At 42.8% G+C, this 25,444-nt stretch overlaps 1 protein-coding gene across 3 annotated transcripts in view; it reads left to right on the forward strand.

Annotated features, from left to right (window-relative positions):
- The window catches only part of LOC110957865 (ERC protein 2-like), a 164,386-nt gene that overhangs the window by 54,628 nt on the left and 84,314 nt on the right, over positions 1-25,444 (forward strand). The window contains exons 9-13 of one of the 3 annotated variants that reach the window (XR_007942323.1): positions 2,816-2,953; positions 7,506-7,694; positions 11,853-11,894; positions 13,262-13,461; positions 21,548-21,641. Coding sequence is in view for 2 of the 3 variants with exons in the window: in XM_051949035.1 (XP_051804995.1) it covers positions 2,816-2,953; positions 7,506-7,694; positions 11,853-11,894; positions 13,262-13,455; positions 21,548-21,641 (657 nt within the window). In the remaining variant the exon portion in view is untranslated. Of the gene's footprint in view, positions 1-2,815; positions 2,954-7,505; positions 7,695-11,852; positions 11,895-13,261; positions 13,462-13,777; positions 13,803-21,547; positions 21,642-25,444 lie in introns of those variants that run through there. The other 2 variants (XM_051949037.1, XM_051949035.1) reach the window with 2 other exon arrangements.

Here is a 25,444-nt window from a genome sequence, read left to right on the forward strand (position 1 = left end):
CCCAGCGACGAGGCTAAATATTTCATCAAGGGGTTGTTATTTTGTCCGACCAGGCCAAAGCAAACTTACGACTGGTGAAGAATGTAATCATTTATCTAAGGACCAGGGGCGACATGCTCAATTTCACCTAAAATAGGGCTCTGTGGTGTCCACAGGGACAAGAAGCAAGGGTGTGCATGAGTGCGTATGTATGTTTCAGTGCATGTTCAGGAGAACGGAGTATGTCAAGCTACTGTACTACAACAACCAGAGGCCAAAGTGAGATATTTGGTTTGTTTGTGCTCCCGTCTTTGTTTACTTAATGTGGAGATAAGAAGCATGTTCTAGTGTAAGTCCTTTATAATATGTCAGCTTTCACCAGTGCTTGATGCTAAGGAAATTATGCGTATTTTGTTTTCACTTCCGTGCACCTACATCCCATTCAAGTGAAATAAGTAAAAGTAACTATTCTGTCCTTTCTCTTCAAATGATTTTTATATTAAAGAATGAATGAGGATACTTCTTCCTTTCTTCCTTACAGAGTCCACCCAAAACAACCCATCTAACACACCCATGGCAATCTTGAATCACTGGGAAGTTAATCAGATTTTGGTAGCGTGAAGCTTTCCCATCATTCCCTGAAGGGTTTAATGTCCCTGTCGGTTGTGGACTGGCCTATCAGAGCCTTTAGCTTGGTTGTATAATGACTGTCATTAACCTATCAAGATCTGCCGAAGGGTCCTGGCTGCTTTTTCCCACCCCTTAATACCACTTTCCCTCCATTGCCAAAACCAAGATGGCTGCCTTATATCTTTGTCGTTGCTCTCCAGGGAGCAGAGAACACCAAAGTCTGCGGTCTAATTGGATTCATTTGTAAAATAACTGTGGAGATTTGGACATTATCTATCTATGTACCCATGACTGGAATGCAGCTTAATTTACCTATTGGATATTTTTTTAGCAGTAAAAATGTGGTCTCTTGATGGCCTGAAGTGCTTTCTTTTTTTAAAAAAAATTAGAATCGCATGTTCATTAAATAATGAATTCCTTTTAGTGAATACCATATTTCCTCAAATAAAAACCGGTAGTCAATTAAAAGCTGGGTCTCTAATAATGGCTGGGGGCAACTTCGACTAGAACAAATAAAGGCTTGCATGTAAATACAGACCAGGAAAATAACAGGTGTGGATAAACTCCAGGATTTTGCCATGCAATGCAAATTTTCACCACTTTAATGAAAGAAATTCAGAAAAGATGATGCTATGTTCATTCATTCAGATCTACTTTGCTTTTTCATCAGTTAATCCTGTTCACCTGTTGCTGCCTATGGTATCCCTGCAAATGTTTCACAATAAAAGCATTACTAAGAAATGATGGGTGTCTGTCCACTAAATTTAACAGGGCAAACAGGAACAGATCAAATGAGGCTTCTTAGTAAAATATGACCAGTTACACTTAACAAACAGCTGGAATTAGAAATAAAATCCTGCCTCTGATATGAGTCTGCTTCACATAAAAGGCTATTACCTTTTACTATTGAGGAAAATTAAAACCCAGGTCACAATTTTAGGAAATATGTTGCATCTCTTTTGTGCACTATCCAAGAACTGATCTGAGAAAGCACCGCCTGTGTGAAATGTGGTTTTAATACTTTGGAGTGAATGGCATTTAGTTTGCAGAGAAAATCATTAAAGAAGTCTGAGTCAGAGACAGGAAAATAAATTCTCTGTGCTTGTGTATAGATGTCAGTGAAACTCAGGGAGCCCATTAACAGTTTATATTGACCCATCTGTTCTATCAAGATGACATTATTTCGAATTCAAAAGAATGTTAGGTAACCCATACAGATTATAATGCACCGCTAGCAAGTCACCGCGTCCCATCACTAGACGTGCTGTCCGTTTGAAGCCCATTTGCAGACCTCTCGGGTTTCATTGCATGGCTCTGTGTCCTGCCCCAGCTGCATCTGTTTGTGTTTTGTTTGGTACCGCTCAGAGCGTTTTGTGTTTGAGTGCTCCTGTGTGTGTCCGTGTATGTGCCTTTGTGTATGTTTGTGTTCTGTCTTGCAGATGTTCATCAGATAAAGGCTGTTGAACACCACAACTGGCTATTACACCACCACTTTAGCAACACGAGGTTAGCCACAGAAAGGCAGATGCAGAGACAGAGTCCTGTAAGTCAATGGGCTGAATTAACTCTTAGTGTAACGCTTAAAGTGATACTCAAGCTGATACAGTTGAACAGTGGTTTCATCAGACTGTCCACTGGACATAGATTAAACTACTATTTCATTTCATAAAAACAAAAGGGTGGAAAATATAAATACACCTCAGACACCATAAAGTGGGAATACAAAGTGGTTGCAGAACCCTCAGATCTCTTTGTGACTTTGGTGTGTACACTTCTCCATCAAATCTTCTACTTAGAAGCAGAATGAACTTATTCTCTCTTTGGGGATCCAACCATAATTGTCTTGACCCAAGCTGTACAGTGGAGGCTTTCATTGCTGCTCATCCTTGAGATGCCAGGTCTGAATGGAAGACATTACAGCAGGAAATTGGAGAATGCAGCCAGAGGGTGAACACACTATTCAGTGTCTAGATTCATCTCCTCGATGAATCAAGGGTCATAATTTCTTTATGTGGTTCTTGGGTACCACAAGGTCTCCAGTCATGATACTCCAGCTGCGCATGTTGTGCAAATGCTGCTTTGCTTTTCAGGTTCAGTTTAAACTTTTCTTCCCAGGATTCTTTTAATCTTGATGTTAAGTGCTTGTTTCACAACAGTATGCTACTAACATCAGTTCCTCTGCTTCTCTCTGTTTTTCTCCTTTCAGATTGAGAACCTGTTGGAACAGTTAAAGGATAAGGACAAACAGCTGGCTGGATTGAGGGAAAGGGTTCAGGGCCTTCAAACTGATTCCAGCAATACGGATACAGCTTTGGCCACACTGGAAGAGGCTTTATCAGAAAAGGTATGGAGGGAGGGTTGAAGGGAGGACGAGTGGACTTGTTGAAAAAGGCAAAACATAGGGTGAAGGAGAAGGTGGGGGTCAACCAAAGCTGAGTGTGATTCTTTGAGAAAAGAAACTCAAACTGAGAGTCGAGGTTGAGGGAGGTGTCTTTTAGAATAGCTGCTGGATGGATGATGTAAGGAGTCACACATCTTGATGATGAAGAGGCTAAAACATTTGTCAGATATAGACCATAACTCGCAATTGAAACCATTCTGACACACTTATCTTTCAGGAGACTAGGATATGGCTTTTTGCATAATTAAGCTGCATTCTTTACTATGACACACAGCCGTAATTTATTGACCTTGGACCACACGAGATGTGGTCCTGTCTGAAAAACAGTGAGGAGGAGAAGGAGGTGCTGGCAGAAGGGAGGTCTAAGGTGAACATAGACAGAGGATTAGTTCCTGTCTGTAACTGCGCTGAAACCTAGGGAGGGAATGATCTATAGAATAAGAGGAGGATAAAAGTTGCGAAAGGGAGAGGGACTGGAGAGGTGGAAAAGAAGTTGAATGGCAGAAGAGGCACAGCGCTGATGGTGGAGGTGGCCTCAGAATTAATGGAGGGAGAGGTCAAGGAATGCCAGGGTGTGTAAAGACTGTAAAAACAGTAAAAACTGAGGAATTTCTAGAAGGGAGAGAACACATCTCGACAAATACAATTACAAATTATATGACGGGGGTGGAAATTAACAACAGATAACACAACCATGCACACAGATCAAAACACTGAACTGCTACCATGAGCATAGCCTGATGACAAAGATGGTCCTCAATTTCTCCTGACCATATTTCTTGTTGTACATGTTGAGGCTCTTAAATGCAAATTCAGAAATTTAAAAAAATATTCAACAGGAAAAATGAATATTTCGGTAAATAATACAACTGCTAGTAAGTAATATTTCATGGTAAGACTCTGGCTTGTTTATGTAAATACAATAAAGATGTTCAATGTTGTAAATGATGCTGTTGAAAGGCCAGTTTAATTTGCCCAGTGTTTGCACGCCTTTAAAGGCTGTCCGAAGTAGCATGCTAAAGCTAGTGTGCCGCCAAAACATTCTGGATGAAACGAGGAACTCACACCCTAGAAATTCTCTTCTGGTGTCATTATGTGTAGGAAGATATATTGTTGGAAAACCACGGTGCTTAAAAACTACACGTGATTCAAGGTGGACCAAACAGACTAAGTCCACATGGATAGATTGGCTGGACATCGGTTGTAAACATTCAATGTTTGTTGTTTTCTGGCAGCCTTCTGTGCAGCTGCTATCCAGAAAACCTCACCTCAGCGGTACAGAGTTAGCATGCCGCCACTAGAAGAAAAAGATGAATCGCCTTGCTGGCCAGAGTGATGTTTTGTTTTCAGTGAAATCCATCGCATTTCATCTCACAGGTCTTACCCAGTGAAACTCCATTTATTCTACTCTATGCCAGGGAAATGAAGTGACTGTCAAGAAGCCGCATTACTGATACAAATTATTGCATTGAATAATGGTGTTATTTTTCTTGTCTACACAAGTGTTTAGTGATTTGTTTATGGATTCGAAGTCATGGTTACAGGGTGCCAGAAAATTCTAATTGGAGAGCAGCTTAAACACAGGATTTGATGTTATATACTGTACTGACCGATACCGTGGACATGTCAAATCCTGGTCTGGAAATATATAAACTCTGCCTTGAACTGACTGGCTTGATTTCAGAGTGACTCCATCTTTCTTAGCTTTGTTGCATGTCTGAAGTTGCTGGCAGCCCACATTTGTTGGTACTTCAGTCTAAAAAATGATCGGTTTGGCGCTTCAGGCTAAAAAATGGTTCCCATTTACATGTTTGTTTGTACTGCAGGCTAAAAGATGGATGCTGTTTTACAATTTGTTGGCACTGTTTGCTGGTTAAGATTCCCATTTAGGACAGATGTGAATGTCCAGCTGCACTCATTGTTTTCCAGTGGATGGCCACATTTTTATTTGTTCCAACATGCACATATTATATATGTGTTGTCATGCAAATTCTGATGGCTAGCCAACTGGGTCAGAGGCTCTCCAAAATGACAGTTCTTGCCGGGTCTTCCTGGTATGCAGTGGTAAGTACCTACCAAAAGTGGCCGAAAGAAGGACAACTGGTGAGCCGGTGACAGGATTCATGGTCAGGGTTCAGGATCCAGGCTCACTGATGGGAGTGAAAAGCTGTGGGACCACAAATTGCTGCAAACCTTAGGGCTGTTTATGACAAAAAAAAGTGTCATAGCCAGAATTAGTGTACACGCAGTGAATCACAGCTTGCTACGTATAAGGCAGCATTGCTAGAACAGTCAGAGCACCATGCTGACTCCTACCCACAGTCCAAACTGCTTACAATGGACACATGAGTGTTAGAGCTAAATGATGGAGCAGTGAAAGAAGGTGAACTGATGGCTGAATCACGTTTTCTTTATCATCTTTTGGTTGGTGGTAAAACCTTGAACCTCGTATTGTGTTGATTCTACTTTGACACAGCGCCTACCTAACCATTATTGCCTGTCATGTACCTTCATGGGAGCTCTTTTATGCATTAGCAGCAGCCTCTTTCAACAGAATAATGTTCGAGCAGTGTGTCCAGATTGTTTCATGAGTGGTGTGAGGAATAATGATTTTAAGGTGTTGACAAGGCCTGGAAATGAATGTCACAGGATACCTTCAGAGGTCTTGTAAGGTCCATGCCTCCACGGGTCAGAGCTACAGGAGACCTACACAACATTAGGCAGGTGGTTTTAATGTTGTTGTTTATGTTTCAAGTCTGACCATTGCAGCATTTCTTTCCAATGGTCTGTATGGTAGATACAACACTAAAGCGGAGTTTGCCAACAAAATTAATGTGTTTTGCACACTGGACACAGATCATGTGAAAGCAGCTTAAGTGGAGTCAGACACAGGAATATTTGAGTTCTACTTTTGTGTGCCTGCATGTGTGTGTGCGCATTTGGGTGTTTGTATGTCTGGCTTACTAGGCTGCTGTTATTTCCTTTGTGTACTGTTTTATTTAATTGAACTAGCCCGAATTTATATCCTTCAATCAAGAATCGTTTACTCTGTGCTCACAGGAATCAGCCTATTAAAAGATTAGATGTGGGCTAATGTGTGTTTTTTGTGTGTGTTTGCAACGAATGGATGGACACAGTACATAGATGTTTTCACTTAAAATGATCTTTTATCACCTAAATTTGTTTTTGTTGCAGTTAGACTTTGAAATGAATAGCATAATGGCACAACAAACTGTAAATCCCTTTTCTGCGTCAGCCCATCTGTTTACCCAGAAACCACTTCTGATGCAGCCTACATATAATTCAGCTGTGATGAGGAGAATGTTGGCAAGCTTTTCAGACTTTGTGGTCAACACTGGGTGTGTGTAATGTGTTTACAAGAGCGAGTGTGTGTGTTGCTAATCACAAACTCTGTCACAAACCTGCTCTTGGAGCCAGTCGCTAGCCACAGCACTGTGGTTCTAATTAACAGACTGGGGTATTGTGCCCATTCCGAGCCCTGCTCTTTGGTGTATGTGTGTGTTTTCTGTTGTGTTTATGTGTGCTCCACACAGGCAAGTTTTATTATCATATTCTGGTCTTTTTCCGTAACCGGCAAACATCCTAGAGATATTTCATGATGTTGGGAAAACACAGAGGATATGTTAGCCAAGTGGTCTCTCTCCCTCTCCTTTATGTGTCTCTTGCCCTCTCTCTTCCAAAGCCCAGTCTGAAGTGCTATCCTGTGCCAGGTCTAGTTAGTGAGCGTATTTGTCCAATTACCCAGAAGTTTAAAGCTGCCAATCATGCGGCAATGCCACATCGTAAAGCCTCATTGCTGAGCTGTGCTCTGTGCCTAAATAAACACCTGAATAAACACCTTGGTAATCGCTTCAGTCCACACCTAAACGCACACACGTACAAGTTAGCACACACCTACTACACACACCTTGCATGCTCAGCCACCCATGGTGGATCTCTGATCTTCGTCCAATGCACAGAGCTGTGGTCCTGTTGTCCGATGTGATCAGAGAATACAGAAAATTCTGATCGAAGCATTCCAGCTAGGTTTATCAGGAGGTGATGTGGAGTTGTTGGGAAGTGATCTACAGTGCTGTCCAAATTCATTCCCAATAAATCTGTCTCTGTCCCTAAACCCTTCTCTTCTTTCCTTCTCTCTGTTCTTCTTGGCTCCACATGTGACTTCTATTATTTATGACTGTGTTATTTATGATGGGCATTTATAAGTTTGTCTCTGGCCACACTTTGCAAACAGGTTGTTGATACTATTCAGTGAGATATTGTCCTAAAATGTTCAGCAATGACAGGTAAGAATTAAAATCAATGATTACAGTTGCCGACCTTTGCGCACTTGAGTCATTTTGTAGCATTTTCTCACATGTATTGAACAAGGTTTTGTGCAGGTAATAGCTGTCAATGCCTTTTACCATATTTCTACTCACACCTCTCATCAAACTCTCTTTTCTTTTGTTCTTTTACTTCCTCTCCATATCAGGAGCGAGTGATTGAGAACCTCCGGGAGCAGAAGGATCGGGAGGACAGGGTTCGGCTAGAGGAAATGGAACAGATGAGGAAGGAGAACCAGGAGTTAAAAGAGAAACTCTCAGCCCTGCAACCCCAGAAACTGCCTCAGAGCCAGACTGCTAACCCCATCCCAACACAGAACCAGAGGGCTGATGGAGAGGTCAGTATGGATTGATAAGGTTAATACTGGAAATTATGTTGTTTAGATAATAGAAAAGTGTGTGCGTGTGTGTGTGTGGTATGGAGAGCTGGTAGATCCTGTGAATATGTTTTGACTAGCATTTTAATCATTCCTAAATGTTAAATTTAACCTAAACAAAATATAGCATGTAGTTGGAAGTGTCTGCATGTTGACATGAGTCCAAGATTGCTGGTTTGATATGTGTGTGGACTGTAGACAAACAGCCATCAGTACAAGTACTGCCTATACTATGCACTTTGTCCCACAGGATAAAGGGATGAATTAACCGAGTGATTTATGGACGTAAAAGATCTCTCTATCCCTGTTCGGGTGCCAAGTCGGAGGCCTTGCTCTTTTTTCTCTCTTTTTCTTCTCCCAGCCTTACAAGCCAGGACAGAATCTCGCCCTGCCAGAATTTATGAGGATTTTTTTCATTTATACTCATAAAAACCATACACACATCTCATTCCTGTGAAATGATATCTTGTTGAATGTTGATGCGGCACCACATGAAAGTGACAACAGCTCAATAACTCTTTGTCGAAAACATATTCACACTCTGACAGAAGTGTTGCCATAATTGGACTATTTTGTGTACTCGGCAGCAATCAGACCTGTTATGTAAACTCACAGATTCTTCAAAAGGAGAGATGATGTTCGCGTGTTTATATATGTGTGCACGCGTGTATGTGTGTCTTGCGTGCCTGTGTATGCATGCCAACACAAAGACAACTGTTGATGTGTGTGTGTATTTGCAAGTGTCTGCTTGCGTTCAGGTGTGTTCAGTTCTTTTGTAGTGCAGCGATGAGTGACGGACTGTGAGACTGTTGTGTTGAGTAGGTCAGAGGTGAACCGACTTGCTGCCTGAGATTAGATTTTGATCAAACTGAGGTACCAGACATTCACATGCACAAGCGCACATTCGCCAAGGTGCTGACAGCAGTTGTGTGATACGTTTCAGTACTGACTGGTTGCTTGTACTTGTGCTGTAAATACTATTTAGTCAAATCCTGATCTCCAGTATGTTAGGTACAGTAAGAGCTTCACTTCAAAGTAATGTAGACGACAGAAATCCGACACCAATAAAATTCAAATGATGGTCATTTAACAAAACTGAACTGACAGTTCCAAGCCATAGTCAAACCCTACTTTGTCATGACAATTGTATTCCCCTGCATCTTGGCAAGAAGCTGCACCACGACTCGGTCAAGTTGGTGGAATGATCTGCTGTCCATCTTCTGTTGCCAGTTAAAAATCCACAAGAGAAAACGAGAATAAACCTCTTTACCCTACAAAAAACCCCCTCTATTTCACTGTAGCTCTAAATATGTTCTTTGTTGTTTGTTTGTGAGGATTGCAATTCTAGTTTTAATGGCTCTTGTCCCTATTCAGTTTCAATACACTTATTGTAAGTTGCTTTGGACATAAGCATCTCTCAGCTGAATGCAAAAAGTAAAAGCTGAGCTATGCACATAGAATGCTTCTGCGTGCCAAAATGTTTTGCCAGATGTATTAGTCAAAATAGTTGAAACCTCCTTGTTTTTTTTAACTTTACCTGTTGACGTCATGTACAGTAAATGGATTTGAAATAGGTTTGTCAGTCCAGTAATTCTATATTTGTACTTCAACCCTCTTTAGACATTTATTACAAACATCTCTAAAAGTGGAAAATTTGCCAGACAGTCCTGATACTTAGCAGTTATATGATTTACCCCTCAAGCAGATTTAGAGTCTGCGATCAGGTCATGCACACACAGTGGTCTACTCACTATATCTGCAGATGTTTGTATTATTGACTCGGTCAAGCTGTTAGCGGAGCTTTTCATCTTGACCTCAGAGCTCTGTTGACTTCACTACATCCTCATCCTCTTCTCATAAAACAGTATTTGTTGATTCCGATTTTAATAAAGGACTTCTGGAACTAAACACCAGCTCTTCAAAGAGAAAAACACTAAAGAACCTCAGGGAAGGCAGTGACCTTTTCAGAGAGGATTGGCTTGAATCAGTAAGCAGGCACCACACCTTAAAAGACTTTTCAGTCCTTTTCAAAAGACAATTTAGTCTTTTCAAAACAAGCCAATGCCATATTGTCTTACATTTTTTTAAAGTTCTTCTTCTTCCCTGCCTCTTGCTGATTATAAAACAGAAGTAAGGCTTAGATTGACCGATAAATGTTGAGATTGAGTGCAGTCATGTCTAAGCTATACAGACAGATTTTTTACCTTTTTAGGAGTCAAAGCAGTTTTTTAAATACTATGCAGCCTTGGTGTTGCCGGCTAGCCTCTGGCAAGGAGTTTAATAAGTCAGTGCAAAGCCTGGTGGCCACACTCAAGAGACATTTCCAGGAATGATAATAATAATGTGACTGTATATGTAATTGTATCTTTACTGACCTTTCCCCTCCTGTCATAATATCACAGATTCCCTTTGGACCCAGTGTTCTTTCAGCCCCTGCTTTCCACTTGTCTGTGTTTGCCAGTGAAAGAACATAACACACGCTGGCCCACTTAGGCCTAATGCATTTTGTGTTAGTTAAGCTTTGGCTTAATGCTAATGGATGAGTGTATGGGACTAGGTGTGGGGGGTAATGGGCTGAGGATGAGTTAAACAATGATTCGCCGTTTTCACAGGATCCTTAATAGTTAGTCCAGGCGTAGAGTAACAAGCTTGAGGGGTTCTACAAGGACACAAGCTGCCACATATTTTGCAGACATGCAGGCTAATTGAGCGTATATGCATTGACCCAAATATAACCTATGACACAGGTACATGTTTTGCACTGACAAATGGGTAAAAAGAGCAGTCATAGTCAACAATAGCGTCATCACTGACATTTTAAATGCACATTTTAACCTTTATAGGTGTCTTGTTGCTGTGCCACCTCATAATTTACGCCTGTATTTGAAGTGCAAGAAATAAGGCCTTTCAAACATTTAATTGGGCTTCATATACTGTGGCCACATCTGTATTTCCCACATGTAGAGGCCAAGTTATGCATTTTCTTTATCTAGCGGGTTTGTGATAATTGGCAAGAGGCATTTGTTCGGATTTGCTAGTGGTAATAGTTAACAGACACTCCTTGTTCTTTTTTTTCTTAATGATAGACTTAAACAGAGCGACATGTACCTTCCCAGACAAATGTAGACCTGATAATAAATTGTTCAGTGCGTGTGTGTGTGTGTGTGTGTGTGTGTGTGTATACTGGGATTATTGGTGTTGTGGGGACACAGATCTGTTTATATAGTTACATTGTGCAGACCTGCCTTTCTTTTGTACACCAAAAAAAGCATGTCAGTAAAGGTAGATTGTTAAATTTTAGTATGAGGTCTTGGTTTATGTAAGGGTAAGGTGAGGTTTGGCTTAAGGTCAGGGTTAAGGTGAGGCAAGAAATGGTTTTGGTTACGGTAAGGCTTAAACAAATGGGTGCATGTCAATGTAATGTCCCCCGAAGTGATTGAAACATGACTGTGTGTGCGTCAGTGTTTGTGCACATTCACTTGATGATGTTTAAACGAGTGGCCTCAGCTGTCTCAACAAGTTAAACAATCTTCACAAACACAGTAGACAGAGAGAGGTAAAGACCAAGAGAAAAAAAACGTTGAAGTAGACAGAAAGATAATTCTAGGTTACAAACTTCCTCTGGGATATTTTTCCTCATAGAAGAATGGATTCATCAGTGTAACTTGCTGTTTTTTTGTCAACATTTTACTTTGAAAAAAAATTTGAGATGTTTGGTGGTCTCATAAAATCGCAGCCAACCAGAGGGAGTCGGTAATTTTATAATGATAATAACTGAACTGCAAACTCTTCACGAAGGGCGCCCCGGGGATTCAACTGATAGATGCAAACCACAGAAAAAAGCAGGCAGCAGAGGAACTGTGTCGGGAGGGTGAGAGTACATGAGGGTACAGATTGCCTGTGCCAAAGCTAAGTTATGAATTCTAACTTCATATTCGGGAGTGACCTACCTTTTCCTTTTCAAAGCTGCCCATGTAAGATGATCTCACATCTGACCATGTGTTATTGTCAGTGCCCAGTTTTTCAGTCCCACAGGATGTTAAAAATTTAAGACTGCTGTTGGTTCTTATAATATATTCTTATTTTCTACCTGTCATATATTTTTGTTTTAACTTATAGGTGCAAGCCAAAGTAGATGGACTTCCAACAGTGAATCCCACGGTAGGTTCTCTGCTATTTTATGCTTCTTGTTTCTTTGTGCTTGGTCAGCTGTAATTATTAAAGTAATTATCTCACGCTATGTAGGGTATCTGATGATTGGGTTAACGACCCAGTATCCAGCAGTTTTCCAAGTATCAGTGTTTTGTTGTTTTGTTTTTTTTTAGCTGACATAACCCTTGATACAATGCTAACAGTTCCAGTAGGGTAGCTTTATAGCTTTATAAGCTTCACAGTTATGGTTCTTATTACATTTTTAATAACATTAGCTGTCATGTTAGCACTAGCAATTATCATTAGTTGCACATTAGTGTGACCAAATAACAATAACTGTTGTGCTAGCTCAATGGAGTAATAAACTTCAGTGTTAGCCAAAACAAGTACCATTAGCTGCCATGTTGGCATAAACAGGTGACATCAGCGATTAATAACTTAATTCTGGTACTGCTTAAATAATATAATCCAGCTCTCGATTTAAGGCCGAGAGGTCCGGTCACCCAAATGACATTTTTTGGGCCACCAACATACATCAATTTAGACATTTTTAGGAGCCAAAATCAACTTTTAGTGGCCAAAAAATTTATCCGCTGGGCAAAGTGTGCCTTAAAACCCCCCACGGCCGTGAAAAGTCACCCACGAATGAGCAGCGCATTGTCCGGAGCTCCTAGTGGGCGACTGGGACGTTGACAGTCGGAACAGGTGCGGTTTGTCCCGGGCAGATGAGCAGCGAGGAGTGGCAGGTGTTAGCCGAGCAGCTAGCGGGGGATAGCTAGCCAGCCAGGGAGTCTGAGCAGTCTGTGACCGGGGAGAGCAGCCGGCGGACCCGCCAAGTTAAAAATGACAGCTCCGGTGGCTTGGTGCTTTCTGTTCGCGGTGCTCAGGCTCAGTTGGTGCTGTCCTCCGGATGCCGCCACCACATTCTGGGCTGGTTCTGGATCCGACGGAGTCCGCGAGATGTTAACATCAGCGACAATAAAGTGTTCAAATTTCAAATTAAATCGGCGGAAATCCGCGGATTCGCGGAAAATTGCCATCCCTGAAACTTGGATTTGGAGGTCAGTAGCCCAAATCAAAATATTTGGGCCCCTAACCAGCGTGTTTTTTTTTTTTTGTCATTTTTGGTCGCCAAAATCGTTTTTTAGTCGCAAATGGCGACCTGGCGACCGTCTAAATCGAGCGCTGTAATCTAAAGAAAACTGTGTTATTGCATTTTCAAGAGCAGCCTCAGCTAGCTGAACTGTAAAATGTTAAAGCTCTTTTTGCTGATTCTGATTTGTTCAGAACTGACCACTGTAGAGAACATTATAAGTGCTTTCATACTGCCTTATTTATGTGATATTTATCTTTGTACTTCATACACATACCCAAAGACTCAAAACAAGGAAGAGGCAGTCAGGATGTGTCCAGACATCACGGATCGTCTGAGGCTTCTCGAGCAGGAAGTTGCACGCTACAGAGAAGAATCTGGTAAATCCCAAGCTGAGGTGGAGAGGCTGATGGGAGCTCTGAGGGACGCTGAGATGGACAAATCATGCAAGGAGAAGAAAATTACTGATCTTGAGAGGTGAGGGTCAAAAATTCTGTGACATTCGTATCCGTCACAAGACACCATCTGGGTGTCCTTAGAGAACAGTGTCCTTCCAAGTGACCGGATCTTTGTAAGATCTCAAATCATTTCTAAGTGCTCTATTTATAAAGACGTAATCCATGAGATATAAACTGTCTAGATTGTGTACTTCTAGCACTTGAAACCACTTCTACTTTGTCATGCTTTTCCTCTGATGTAGTCACAGTCTAGAAATGTGTGCTGTGACCTATATACACGTGTTCCTCTAATCCTTTGGCACTATGTCTTATCATTTGTTTCTGTCTATCAATATCTGCAGACCCGGGTGAGTACATATTTAGTGTGGCCTGTCAACCATACCATCATCATGCTCCAAACACTGTCCATATCCATTTCTCTTGACGTCATGGCAAGTTTTGTTGGTTTGATTTGAAACTTTCTCCATAAAGTTGGAAATTGGGGGATATGGCTCAAATCTGAGTTTCGGGAAGCTCATATTTAACTATCCCACTGGGACAGAAAATATATAATCCATTTATGGCAAACGATCTTTGTCTTCATTCCTGTCACGGCAATAACACAATGAGAGACTTACCATGGTCTCTAATTAATATTGCCGGGCATGTATAGTCTCTCTATTGTGTTGACTTTTGCCAAGCTTTCTCACATTTCATTGCTATCATCAGTGCCGTCATGCATGTTTTCCCTCATATCAAACTGTTTATATGTGTTTTTACGTAAGTATCTGTGAACTCAACAGGTCACATGTTTTGTTTCTCTCTTTGGATTACTGTAAAGGCATTTAGTGGATGTGTTTGTGTGTATGAGTGTGTGTTTTTTGAGTTTGCCAGGCAGGCAGCCAGCGGCATGCCAGTGGGAGGTGGTGTATCCAGCCCAGACACTGGCTGTTTATACTACTCTGTTTATTACTGGCGCAGTGTTACTCAATTATCATCTGATTTATGGATTGGCATGGTGTGTATATGTACCCAAATGAGTGGTTGTTTAGTGCCAAGGCAGAGGTTCTGTTTGAGAGTGTTACTGTGCACATTCACTCCGTGTGTGTGTGTGTGTGTGTGTGTGTGTGTGTGTGTGTGTGTGCGTGCGTGGAAAAAAGACGCCTAGAAAGAGGAATTTTTTCTGTTTGGTGTCTGTTCTTATATTGCTTTGCTTGTGTGTATAGCTAAACCTTAAACAGCTGGAGTTAGTTGTGTGTCTGTCTATGGACTGATAGTTGATGAGACCAGGTGGAGTGTTGACGAGAAGAAGCATTATCGGAAGTAAAAAAATATATTTTTAACACACATTGGTCCCATCAGGTGTGTTAACACCAGCTATGGTTCTGACTGGTTAGGAATCAGTTTGGATGGGCTGCATGTACTGGATCCAACACAGTTTCCTGCCTCATTCATTACCCATTTTACAGACTCTCCACTGCTGGCATGGAAACCTTGTGCTGACTCTGTGGGAACGCATGAGCATCGAATATAATAGGAATACAGTAGCTCCTGCAGAGCTTGTTCACAGAGTTCGGTCTCTGTTTCCATGCGCGTATGCATACGTTAAGCCTCTACCTCGACGTCTACATGTGTCTGCTGTTCACATGCAGCTGCTGCAAGCCGCACAGACACGTGTGTGTTAATCTGTACATTTGGTTTCTGTACATGCGGCGCAGCCTTACTGGGATAAAGCTGTTTGGGATTGTTGGAACACTTTCTTTTCCCCTCAGCTCGTCCATCTTGTCGGGCCTGCTGTCTCATTAGCGTCAACCAGTCACTCCTATCAGCCCGACCTCTTCCCTTCTGGTCACCATGCGTAGGTCGGAGGTCATGAGCAAGTCACTGTAAACATAAATAAAACAGAATGCAACAGGATTATTAGTTACAAAGACGGTAACATGCTCTTAATAGTACTTTTTATGTTTGCATGTAAGGCTGCTGTAGAGTATTGTTCAGTTGTGTTAGTTATAAGGGGGATTTTTTGATTGAACAAAGACATCAAACAAACTCTAAATAGATGAACTTCCACAAGTGTGTATGCGTGTGTCTGCGCACATGTGTTGTGTGACAGCATGGGCGGATGAGTGTCTGCGCACTGATTAGACTTCTGTATCAGAGCATGCGAGATGTAGCGTGACTGGGCAGAGGATGAATGTCTTTTTAATCAGACTGTTTCTGTTGGAGCTCAGTCAGATGGCCTATTAACCACTATCTGAATAGGGAGAGAGAAGAACAGATGAGGAAATAGACACTTTCTCATCCAGTTGGCAACGCAGCAAAGACAGTCAAAGATGGATGTAGCTAGCAGGTCATTGTAATAAATAGTCACAGACTCACTCGCAGCTATTTTATGCTTTAGTTTCCTGGTGATCTATTGTCAGTCGTCAGTGATATCGTTGGGTAGTTTATGGTTGTTTTTGTATTTACTGTTACTAGTGTATGGTAGATGTAAAGTTAATCTGACTAAATATTCTGTGACACTGACCAGGCTTTGTGGAAAGTATCTGTATCAGCTGTGAACACTAAAACTAATGCTCGGATTTGTTAAATAGAGCTCTCAAAGCCATGGTTACTGATCTTGGAGGAGTTTGTGTTTATACGATTGAATAAAATGGAAAAAGAAGACGTATTAACAATACATTTTATCTTAATGCATTTTTTATTCTGACACTGCAGGAGGCCATCTAAGTACAACTCCAGCAAACTGAAACATCTCTGGTTTTAATTAACCTTAAACATTAGACTAAGTAGATATATTTTTCAGATAAAAAAACATTGCAAAAGTTGTTCTATAATGACATCAAATGATTCATTAAAAAAGAAAAAAAAATAGTGACTATAAAGTGCTGCTTCTTTTTCCCTTCACTCCTTCCCTCATGGGCGTACATTAATAACTAGTAAAATTATTTAGTAGAGTCCACTTTTGTGCTTTTACAGTCCTATACTTTAAAAGTTTAACTCGCATAATGTGATGTTGGGGCTCAACTATGAAAAATAAATCAGCCTCCCAGTCTCACCATACCACAGCTACTGAAGAGGTAAGCACTCTGGTATGTAAGGGAGGGTTTCAGGAAAAGGGAGGTGTGTGTGCATAAGTATAAGTGTATGTATGTATGTGTGTGTGTGTGTGTGTGTGCCCGAGGTGAGACTGAGGGGTATATATGTTGGTAAGGGACGTGGAAATGGTCTCTCGGGTGGAAGAAATCGTCGGTCCCTCGCTGGCAATCATTCATACACTCACAAACAACCATTTGCATACACATAAACACGCACATATAATTTTTTGGCCTTATTCCTGTGGCCATAATCAAACTCCAGATGTTGCGAGCATGCAGAGCACACACCCTTCATACAGGCTCGCCAAAACACACATAACCTCCAACATCTCTGTATATAATTAATATTTTTTGCATGAAAATGTTTGTAAATAGTATGCTTTTCAGTTGCAGGTGCAATTTGTACCGGAATTTTAAATTCAAAATGACTTGACGAGTTCATATTCACCCTTTACTTATAATCAAATTGCACCTGCAACACAGACTGCTTGTTTAACTGCACAAATGCCAAACATGTGCAGTGAATTTCCCACATTTAGACATGTGGACACATAGGCAGGCCTCTTGTCTGTTTCACCCTGTCATGCACACACAGACAATATGTAAAGGCAATAGTGAAATGTTATTTGTACTGCGATAAGACATGTCTAAGCACTATAAAGTGTCTATCAGTAACAAACAGGCTTGTTCTGTTTGAGTCTCTCACCACGGCATCAAGACGAGCGCCTCAGATAAAACTTTCAGACTCTGTGTTGACCCAACTACACTTTCGTTAGTCTCCCCTTTTTTCTCTCTCTCTCCTCTCTGCACCCCTCCAGTTCTTTTCACTAGAGAGAAAATGTATTAAGTTCAGATCATATCTGCCTTTTATTCAATATATTGTACAACATGGAGTGGTAACTACCCCTGTGTGTCCTGGTGTGCTTGAAATCGGAGGATTTCGTTCCACTCTGTTGTTTATTAAAAAGGACAAGGAAGAGGCAGAGTCAGAATTAAGAGTTATGAAGGGCAAGATACAAATCTGGATTTGTTTTTTTAAGGGGTTATTACTTCTTTTAACTTTTATTTACCAGGGAAAAGTCAACAAAGAATGCATGCTCTTTTTTAAAGCTACGACTTACTTAATATTCACAGTTTCCCACATTCAGATGTGGAAGTGTGACCACATTTTCCTGCTGCTGACTACTGCAGCAGCTTTACTGATGCCATTCATGTTGTTTTTGTGCCTCGCTCAAAGGAAAGTTAGATGATCATTCATTAGTTCAGTTTTTTCGTGAATGAATGGGAGTTGTATTGGGGAAAAAGGAAAACAAGTTGTGACAAAGGAGAGGACATATAAAAGAACACACACACACACACAAAAAGCACACATTTAAATTTGTGTGTGTGTGCATTTGTGTGTATAAATATGTATATATATATATATATATATATATATATATACACACGCACACGTACACACACACAGAAAATAAAACAGAATTCTACTTTGACAGCCAGAAATAAAGCGGAGCTGCTTATGTTGGAAGGCAGATGTGTTGGAGGGCTCCAGGTGGAAGAAGCAGAAGGAAATGTGAAAAATTACTTATTACGCTCAGTTTAGGAAATGGCTGGACTCGTGCACACTGTTCTCTCTCTCTCACTTCATCTTTCTAAGAAATGTCACTGCAATAAAAATACTATTTCCCCCCAAGAATTTACTCATTTCAGTAATCAACAAATCACAGTTCTCCCTCATATTTTCCGCTCACATGCAGCCCAGCCCGTCTGCTCCTTTTTTAATGCTCTACATGCCCTCATTTGCCTTCACACTGGTCAAAACACTTTCTTCATCTTGCACTGATGGGTTGATGGGGGTGTATCAGCTATCAAATGGGACCAGCGTGTCTGCTGGTTTGTACACCTGTGCCAGTAGCGGCTGTGTGTGATAGCTGATATGCCCTCATGGCAAGTTTGTTCTCCATGGACATGCCTCTGAGCTTATAAAAACACACAGAGAGACATCAAAGATCTGGGTATAAACAGATTCCCATCCTCCTCCTCATTGCAGTGTAAATATGTGAGCACACGTGTGCGCATACTACAATTCATTCAAATCGGAACTCAATATTTATGCAGCACTTTTCAAAACCCACTCATAAAAATGATAAAAGCTCATAAAATCAACAGCAGAGTGATTAAAATATGAAATAAAGACACAAGCCAGAGACATGAAATGGCAGACCAATAAAAGGAATCTGTGGTTTTCTGAAGAGGGAGTAAAACAGATGTAAATATTGATAGAAATGTTGGTTACTCCCCTTCTGCTTTATCTGTTCTTATTATAACAAAAATGTCCTCTGAGGTTTCCAGAAAGTACTATTGTGTGTGTGGGCAAGGTGAGAAATGTAATAAATGTATTCATCATCATGTTGGATATATTTCACATTAATTGCACACCAACATCACTCGTTAAAACTAACACACACTCGCACACACATCATTCTAAGGGCTGTGACGGCAAATATTTGCCCACATGTGGGGGCAGCTTGTAGGTTTTGCCCAGAGTAAACACACCAGTGTGGATATGGAATAATAATGTGGCACATTTTAGCAGCTGCTTGGTCGCTGCTTGTTTACAGTGTTGGAGGGTTCTCTTAAGCACTAATTTGTCACTGTCAGCTTTCTCACACTTTCTATGTGTGTGTGTGTGTTTTTTAAGTGTGAAGGCCTAACTGAGAGCTCAGAGATGTGTGTTTTGATTCTATTTCCAGTGTGTTTGTGAGAAAATATAGGTTGCATATACGTGGGAGTCTTATGATGCCGGGTTTTTTGTGTGGGCTAATGATGGTTTGGTGCGTTTATTTATATTTCAATATATAATAATACACATGTGCGTGCCACAGATCTGGACAAGTAAGTTCGGTAAATGACAAGGAGCAGGTCTTAGTGGGGGAAGTGAATGCGCAGCCATCCTCGCTGGTTAAGCTCTGTAATCAGTAACTCAGCAATGCACAATGCTGACAGCTGATTTATTATCCTTGTGTGTGTTTGTCAGTTTATAGACTTGTGCCAATTTAGATTTTTGTGTATATATATAAAATCATATGCTGTTCTTCTTAGCTGAAAGGCTTGCACACATCTATTTTTGAGAACGTGTGTTTGTGTGCATGCATGTGATTGCATCTCCTGTCTGCATGTGTTTTGTGTTTTGTTGTTGAAAGATTTACACAGCAGTGTCTCACCTACATCAGTCGTGTCTTGTCTTGTCTTAGTCTGCGACGATACCGACACTAGACACAGCTTTATTCTTTAACTGCTTTACTGTATGCACTGTAGCTCTGCCATTTACCTGTGCGATGCTGAATACACCCTTGTTTTAACTCTAAAATAACATGGCAAGACATTGAAACAAAAATATGTGTTCATTTTAATTGTGTTACGTCTAATAGTTACCGCACAACCATAAGAACTCAAGTAACATTTGTAAGTAAATGTATATTGTGTTTGTTTTGTGTGACTACATTTTTATATGCAGCAAATACAAATGCATATAAAAATAAGTGACTTTTTTTGTTCTTTTTTTTTGGCATATTTGAACGTGCAAGCTTTACATCTACATTAATTCAGATAAAGGTGATAAACACAACAAAAATTCAATGAAAATATAATAAATGTGATTTTTTTGGTGATAAAAGTAAGGATTCAGAAGTTATTCTTGCCCATTTTAGCAGAAAAACCTTCATAATTGTTGAAAAGTCAGTGACATTGATTAACTGAACTTCTCTTTTTACCACTGGTCCATGCAAAATTCCTTCTCTTGCAAGATTTTTGAGGGCTTGCCCACATATACTGCTAGTTTCAAATCCCCCACAACATTTTAGTGGGATTCAAATCTGAGCTTTGACGAGGCCAGTCTATGACCCTCCGTTTCTTCTTTGTGAGCCATTCCTTGGTGAATTTGCTAGCATGCTTAGGATCATTATCCCGTTGAAAGGTCCACTTCTGGTTCAGCCTCACATTATCTTCAAGCACTCTTTTATATGATGCAGAATTCACAGTTGAATCAGTGACTGCAAGCTGCCCAGTCCCTGAGGCAGCAAAACAACCACAAACCATAACATTTCCATCACCATGCTTCACAGTTGGTATGAGGTTCTCCTGAAAAGCTGTCTTTGGTCTGCACCAAACATGTCTACTCTTACTGTGGCCAGAGGACTATATCTTTGATTCATCTGTCCAGAGCACATTATTCAAAAAGTCCTGGTCTTTGCCTATATGTTCATTGGCAAACTGTAGTTCTGCTCTAATGCTCTTTTGGACAGCAAAGTCTTTTTCCTGGGACGCCTCCCGTGCAGGTCAAATTTGTGGATTCTTTTTCTGATTGTAGACGAGTGTGGTTTGAAACCAACAGTTGCAAGATTTACCTGCAGATCCTGTGATGAAATTTTGAAATCCTTGGAGTCTTATCTTTGCATGAAACGGTTCACTTTTTGGCTGAATTTGCTGAAGTGGCCAGTCCTGGACAACTTTGCAGTCAGTTGAAATCCATCCCTCGCCAGGCTCAGGCATCCACAGACTTTGTCTTAAACCTTAGAGAGCTCTTTAAATCTTCCACGCCACACATTTCAACAGCAAAAACAACACTAAACTCCAGATATCAGAGGTTTAAGTGAGACCAGTTCTACCTGTTGCTCCAGAAGGAGATTCTAATCATCTCCACCTCATCTGGAACCTTGCAATAAAATTTTATGGATTTAAAGTTGTGATAAATGGGTGATACAAGTATGCAATTACATTTTCCATGTGACTGATCTGTTTCTTGTTTGATAATATCACCATAATGACTAGACACTGTTTCAGACAGGATTAACTGTTTACATGTCAAAATATGTCAAAAAGTCAAAGCTTTATCACATGACAAGTCACCACTGTTACATTGCGTGAAATACACCTTGAATCTTGTTCTGTATTCCATGATTTCCACAGTTAGTTCTACATTCCTTTATTGAGTCTCTTTTTTATCTGTTGTCATCCATTTTTCTCTGTTTGAAGGCAAATCAAGTCTCCTAACATTCAGAAGCAGATGGTTCTGGGTGAGATGAGGAAAGATGCCCTGACTGATGGACATCCGCACTCTTTATCGCAGGTTTGAATATATATATTTTTATGTATATGTGTGTCTGTAAATGCGCACATGTACACTTACTGGTCTCCATCACCTTTTTATCCCATACTTCAGACTGATTCGTATTCATTTCACCTGCCTTCTTTTCTTTATTCCTCTTCTCAACTCTTTTGCAAACAGTTCCTTAGAAATCATTAATTTTCCCCCCTTCCTCTTTCTGTCTTGATGCATTGCTGTCTTGATACTCTCTCGGATTGAAGTCTTTCTTGCCTCTTATCTTCTCACATTGAGTCTTAAGAAAAAGCAGAAATCGCCTCCATACACCAGCCAGAAGTGAAACGGTCAAGAGCCAAATCTTGTCAGGCATTTTGATATAATTTATGTATTTTTATACCTGCGTAGGCGTCATCGCGAGTGTCAGCTGATTGCTTGATTTTCTGTGTACACATCGGTGTGCATGCTTGTACACTATCCAGCAACATCACGCTGAGGTGTTAATATGTAGCTTGCAGCGATGCCAGGTTATTCCCACAGCACAGATGAAGTAGAGTACACCGCTCTATACCGCTCTGCCAAACAAAGCAAGAGTCTCGCTGGGTTTGTTTTCGGTTGCACTTTTTTGTTATTTCTGTGTATGTGGTCAGGAAGCATTAAACATCCTTTTTTCTGCATCTAAGCTTTATCTGAGAAGCACACATTAATGTTGCTATAACCTAAAAAGAGCAATCAAGTGACTGCCAGTTACAGGTGCAAAGGAGTAGTGTCACAGAGAACGATATCTACGCAGGGAGCAATATGAAAAATTTCACAAATAACTGGATTTATTTTTGTATGTATGTTTTCTGTATATTATGTGATTTTGATTTGTGATGGCCCTCCGTTCTGGTTTCCTGTGCTGCTCCGTCTTGTTTCCTTTGGCAAGACCCTCGATTGGTTGTCAGAGAAACTGGCTGCACCTGAGAGGTGGGGTGCAAAAAGGCCTGCACTCTCAGTCTGTATTCTTTCTTGCTGTACACTTGCAACCCTGCAGTTTCCTCGACCTTGTAGTTCCGTTTGTGTTGACATCTTACACAACACTCCCACACTTTAACTCATCTGCAGATTCTTTGTGACACTGACTCCTTCCATATCTCAGTGCATAACAGATCTGATAATTCCCTTTTCGCTGTGCTAGCAGCATGGCTCCATGGCAACATTGGTCAGTCAGGATAAAGATCTGTTGAATTGATTGCCACGAGTTTTAGTGCACGTATCCATGATGCTCCAAGGATGAATTGTTAACTTGACTTTTTATCTCATACCACCATAAGGTTGATTTAAGTGATTTGGAGTGAAATGTCTCCTCCTCAGGATTCATTCTAATCATGTTGATGACTTTTCCTCTACTGAGATCACGTCAAAGTTGTAATTTGCTCAACACTTTGAGCTAAATACCTCCAAAATATTCTCATCTTGTCATACAACGAGCGAGTTGGACCCGAGCAGAGAACCACGTCTCCAAGACCAGAGGAGATGTAAAGGATTTATTGGAGGGGATGAATAATGGTGGGTGGGAAAAGCCAGGGAGCAGAAGCAGGGGGGTTCCAGGCAGGAGTGAGGCTCCAGGCAGGAGTGGGGGTCCAGGCAGGAGTGGGGGTCCAGGCAGGAGTGGGGGTCCAGGCAGGAGTGGGGTATCCAGGCAGGAGCGGGGGGTCCAGGCAGGAGTGGAGGATCCAGGCAGGAGTGGGGAATCCAGGCAGGAGTGAGGGATCCAGGCAGGAGTGAGGGATCCAGGCAGGAGTGGGGGGTCCAGGCAGGCGTAACTGGTGAAGGTTTGTTGGGGAAGCCGGAGGGGAAGGAGGATGGCGTGGGATCCCGGACAGCTGATCTGAGGGAGGCAGGAGAAAGCAAGGTCAGAAGTTGGCAGAAACTTAACAAAACAGATCATGAAGGGGGCTAGAGAGCAAACCGAACTGCGTGGTTCTTGTTTAACGCTCTGGCAGGGAGTGGAAGGCTGAGCCGGTCTTTATTGCAGGGGTGAGTCGTTAGTGAATGATCGTCAGCTGTCCGGGAGCCGTGCAGGTAGTTGATTGCCTGAGTGGAGTCAGCTGAGGAGCTAGACTCCACTCAGGCACCGAGCTGTAGGGGAAAGACAGGGCAGAAGAGCGGATGGGAGACAAACAGACAGAGACAGACAGGACAGAGGAGCGGACTGTGACAGTACCCCCCCCTCAACGGGCGCCTCCCGGCGCCCCATGGACCCAACCAAACCCACCGGGGCAAACAAGGAGCAGACAGAGACACGCATACAAACACAGGGACCAGACCGAGCGGAAGGAATCAAAAAAGGACAGGAAGAGCAGAAAAAACGACAGGAGGGATGGGAGGGAGGGAAAGACGGGGGGGACGGGAGGGACAGGAAGGAGAGAAACGAGAGAGGGACTGAAGGAAACTCAAGGCTGGGACTGGACCTGGCATAACTGGACTGGGAGAGGAAATGAACATTGACAGGACTAAAGACTAGACTGAGGACAGGACAGAACTGAACTGAGGGCAGGACTGGCCTGGACTGAGCTGGACTGAGTTGAGCGAAGGAAAGGACTGAGCTGGACTGAGCTGAGCGAAGGAAAGGACTGAGCTGGACTGAGCTGAGCGAAGGAAAGGACTGAGCTGGACTGAGCTGAGCGAAGGAAAGGACTGAGCTGGACTGAGCTGAGCGAAGGAAAGGACTGGACTGGACTGAGCTGAGCGAAGGAAAGGACTGGACTGGACTGAGCTGAGCGAAGGAAAGGACTGGACTGGACTGAGCTGAGCGAAGGAAAGGACTGGACTGGACTGAGCTGAGCTGGACAGAGACTGAGCTGATCGAAGCTGAGGACTGGACCGGACTGAACTGAGAACAGGGCAGGACGGGGACTGGACCGGACTGAACTGAGAACAGGGCAGGCCGGGGACTAGACCGGACTGAACTGAGAACAGGGCAGGCCGGGGATGGACAGGGCGGAGGGTCCGCTCCGGAGGACGGACCGTAGGCTGGACAGGCCGGGGATGGACAGGGCGGAGGGTCCTCTCCGGAGGACGGACCGTAGGCTGGACAGGCCGGGGATGGACAGGGCGGAGGGTCCTCTCCGGAGGACGGACCGTAGGCTGGACAGGCCGGGGATGGACAGGGCGGAGGGTCCTCTCCGGAGGACGGACCGTGGGTCGGACTGGCTGAGGATGAGTGGGCCGATGAGTCCGTTCCGGTCGGCGGAGGGTCCGTTCCGGCGGGCGGACCGTGGGCCGGACTGGCTGGGGATGAGTAGGCCTGAGGGTCCGTTCCGATGGGCGGAGGATCCGTTCCGGCGGACGGACCGTGGGTCGGACTGACTGGGGATGAGTAGGCCTGAGGGTCCGTTCCGATGGGCGGAGGATCTGTTCCGGCGGACGGACCGTGGGTCGGACTGGCTGGGGATGAGTAGGCCTGAGGGTCCGTTCCGATGGGCGGAGGATCCGTTCCGGCGGACGGACCGTGGGCCGGACTGGCTGGGGATGAGTAGGCCTGAGGGTCCGTTCCGATGGGCGGAGGATCCGTTCCGGCGGACGGACCGTGGGCCGGACTGGCCGGGGATGGGCAGGACGGAGAGTCCGTTCCGGTGGACGGCCTGGGGGTCGGACTGGACGTGGACGGGCAGGGCAGAGAGTCCGTTCCGGTGGACGGCCTGGTCGAGGCTGGGCAAGCCGGTGGGTCCGTCTTGGGGAACGGCCCGAAAGCGGGACGATTTGAGAAAGGTCAGGGCGGAGGGCATGCTTCAGAGGGGGGCCTGGAGGCGGGGCCGGCCAAAGCCGGACTCGCCGGAGGGTCC

Source organism: Acanthochromis polyacanthus, chromosome 6 (genome assembly GCF_021347895.1).
Source record: "Acanthochromis polyacanthus isolate Apoly-LR-REF ecotype Palm Island chromosome 6, KAUST_Apoly_ChrSc, whole genome shotgun sequence".
Classification (NCBI taxonomy): Eukaryota; Metazoa; Chordata; class Actinopteri; family Pomacentridae; genus Acanthochromis; species Acanthochromis polyacanthus.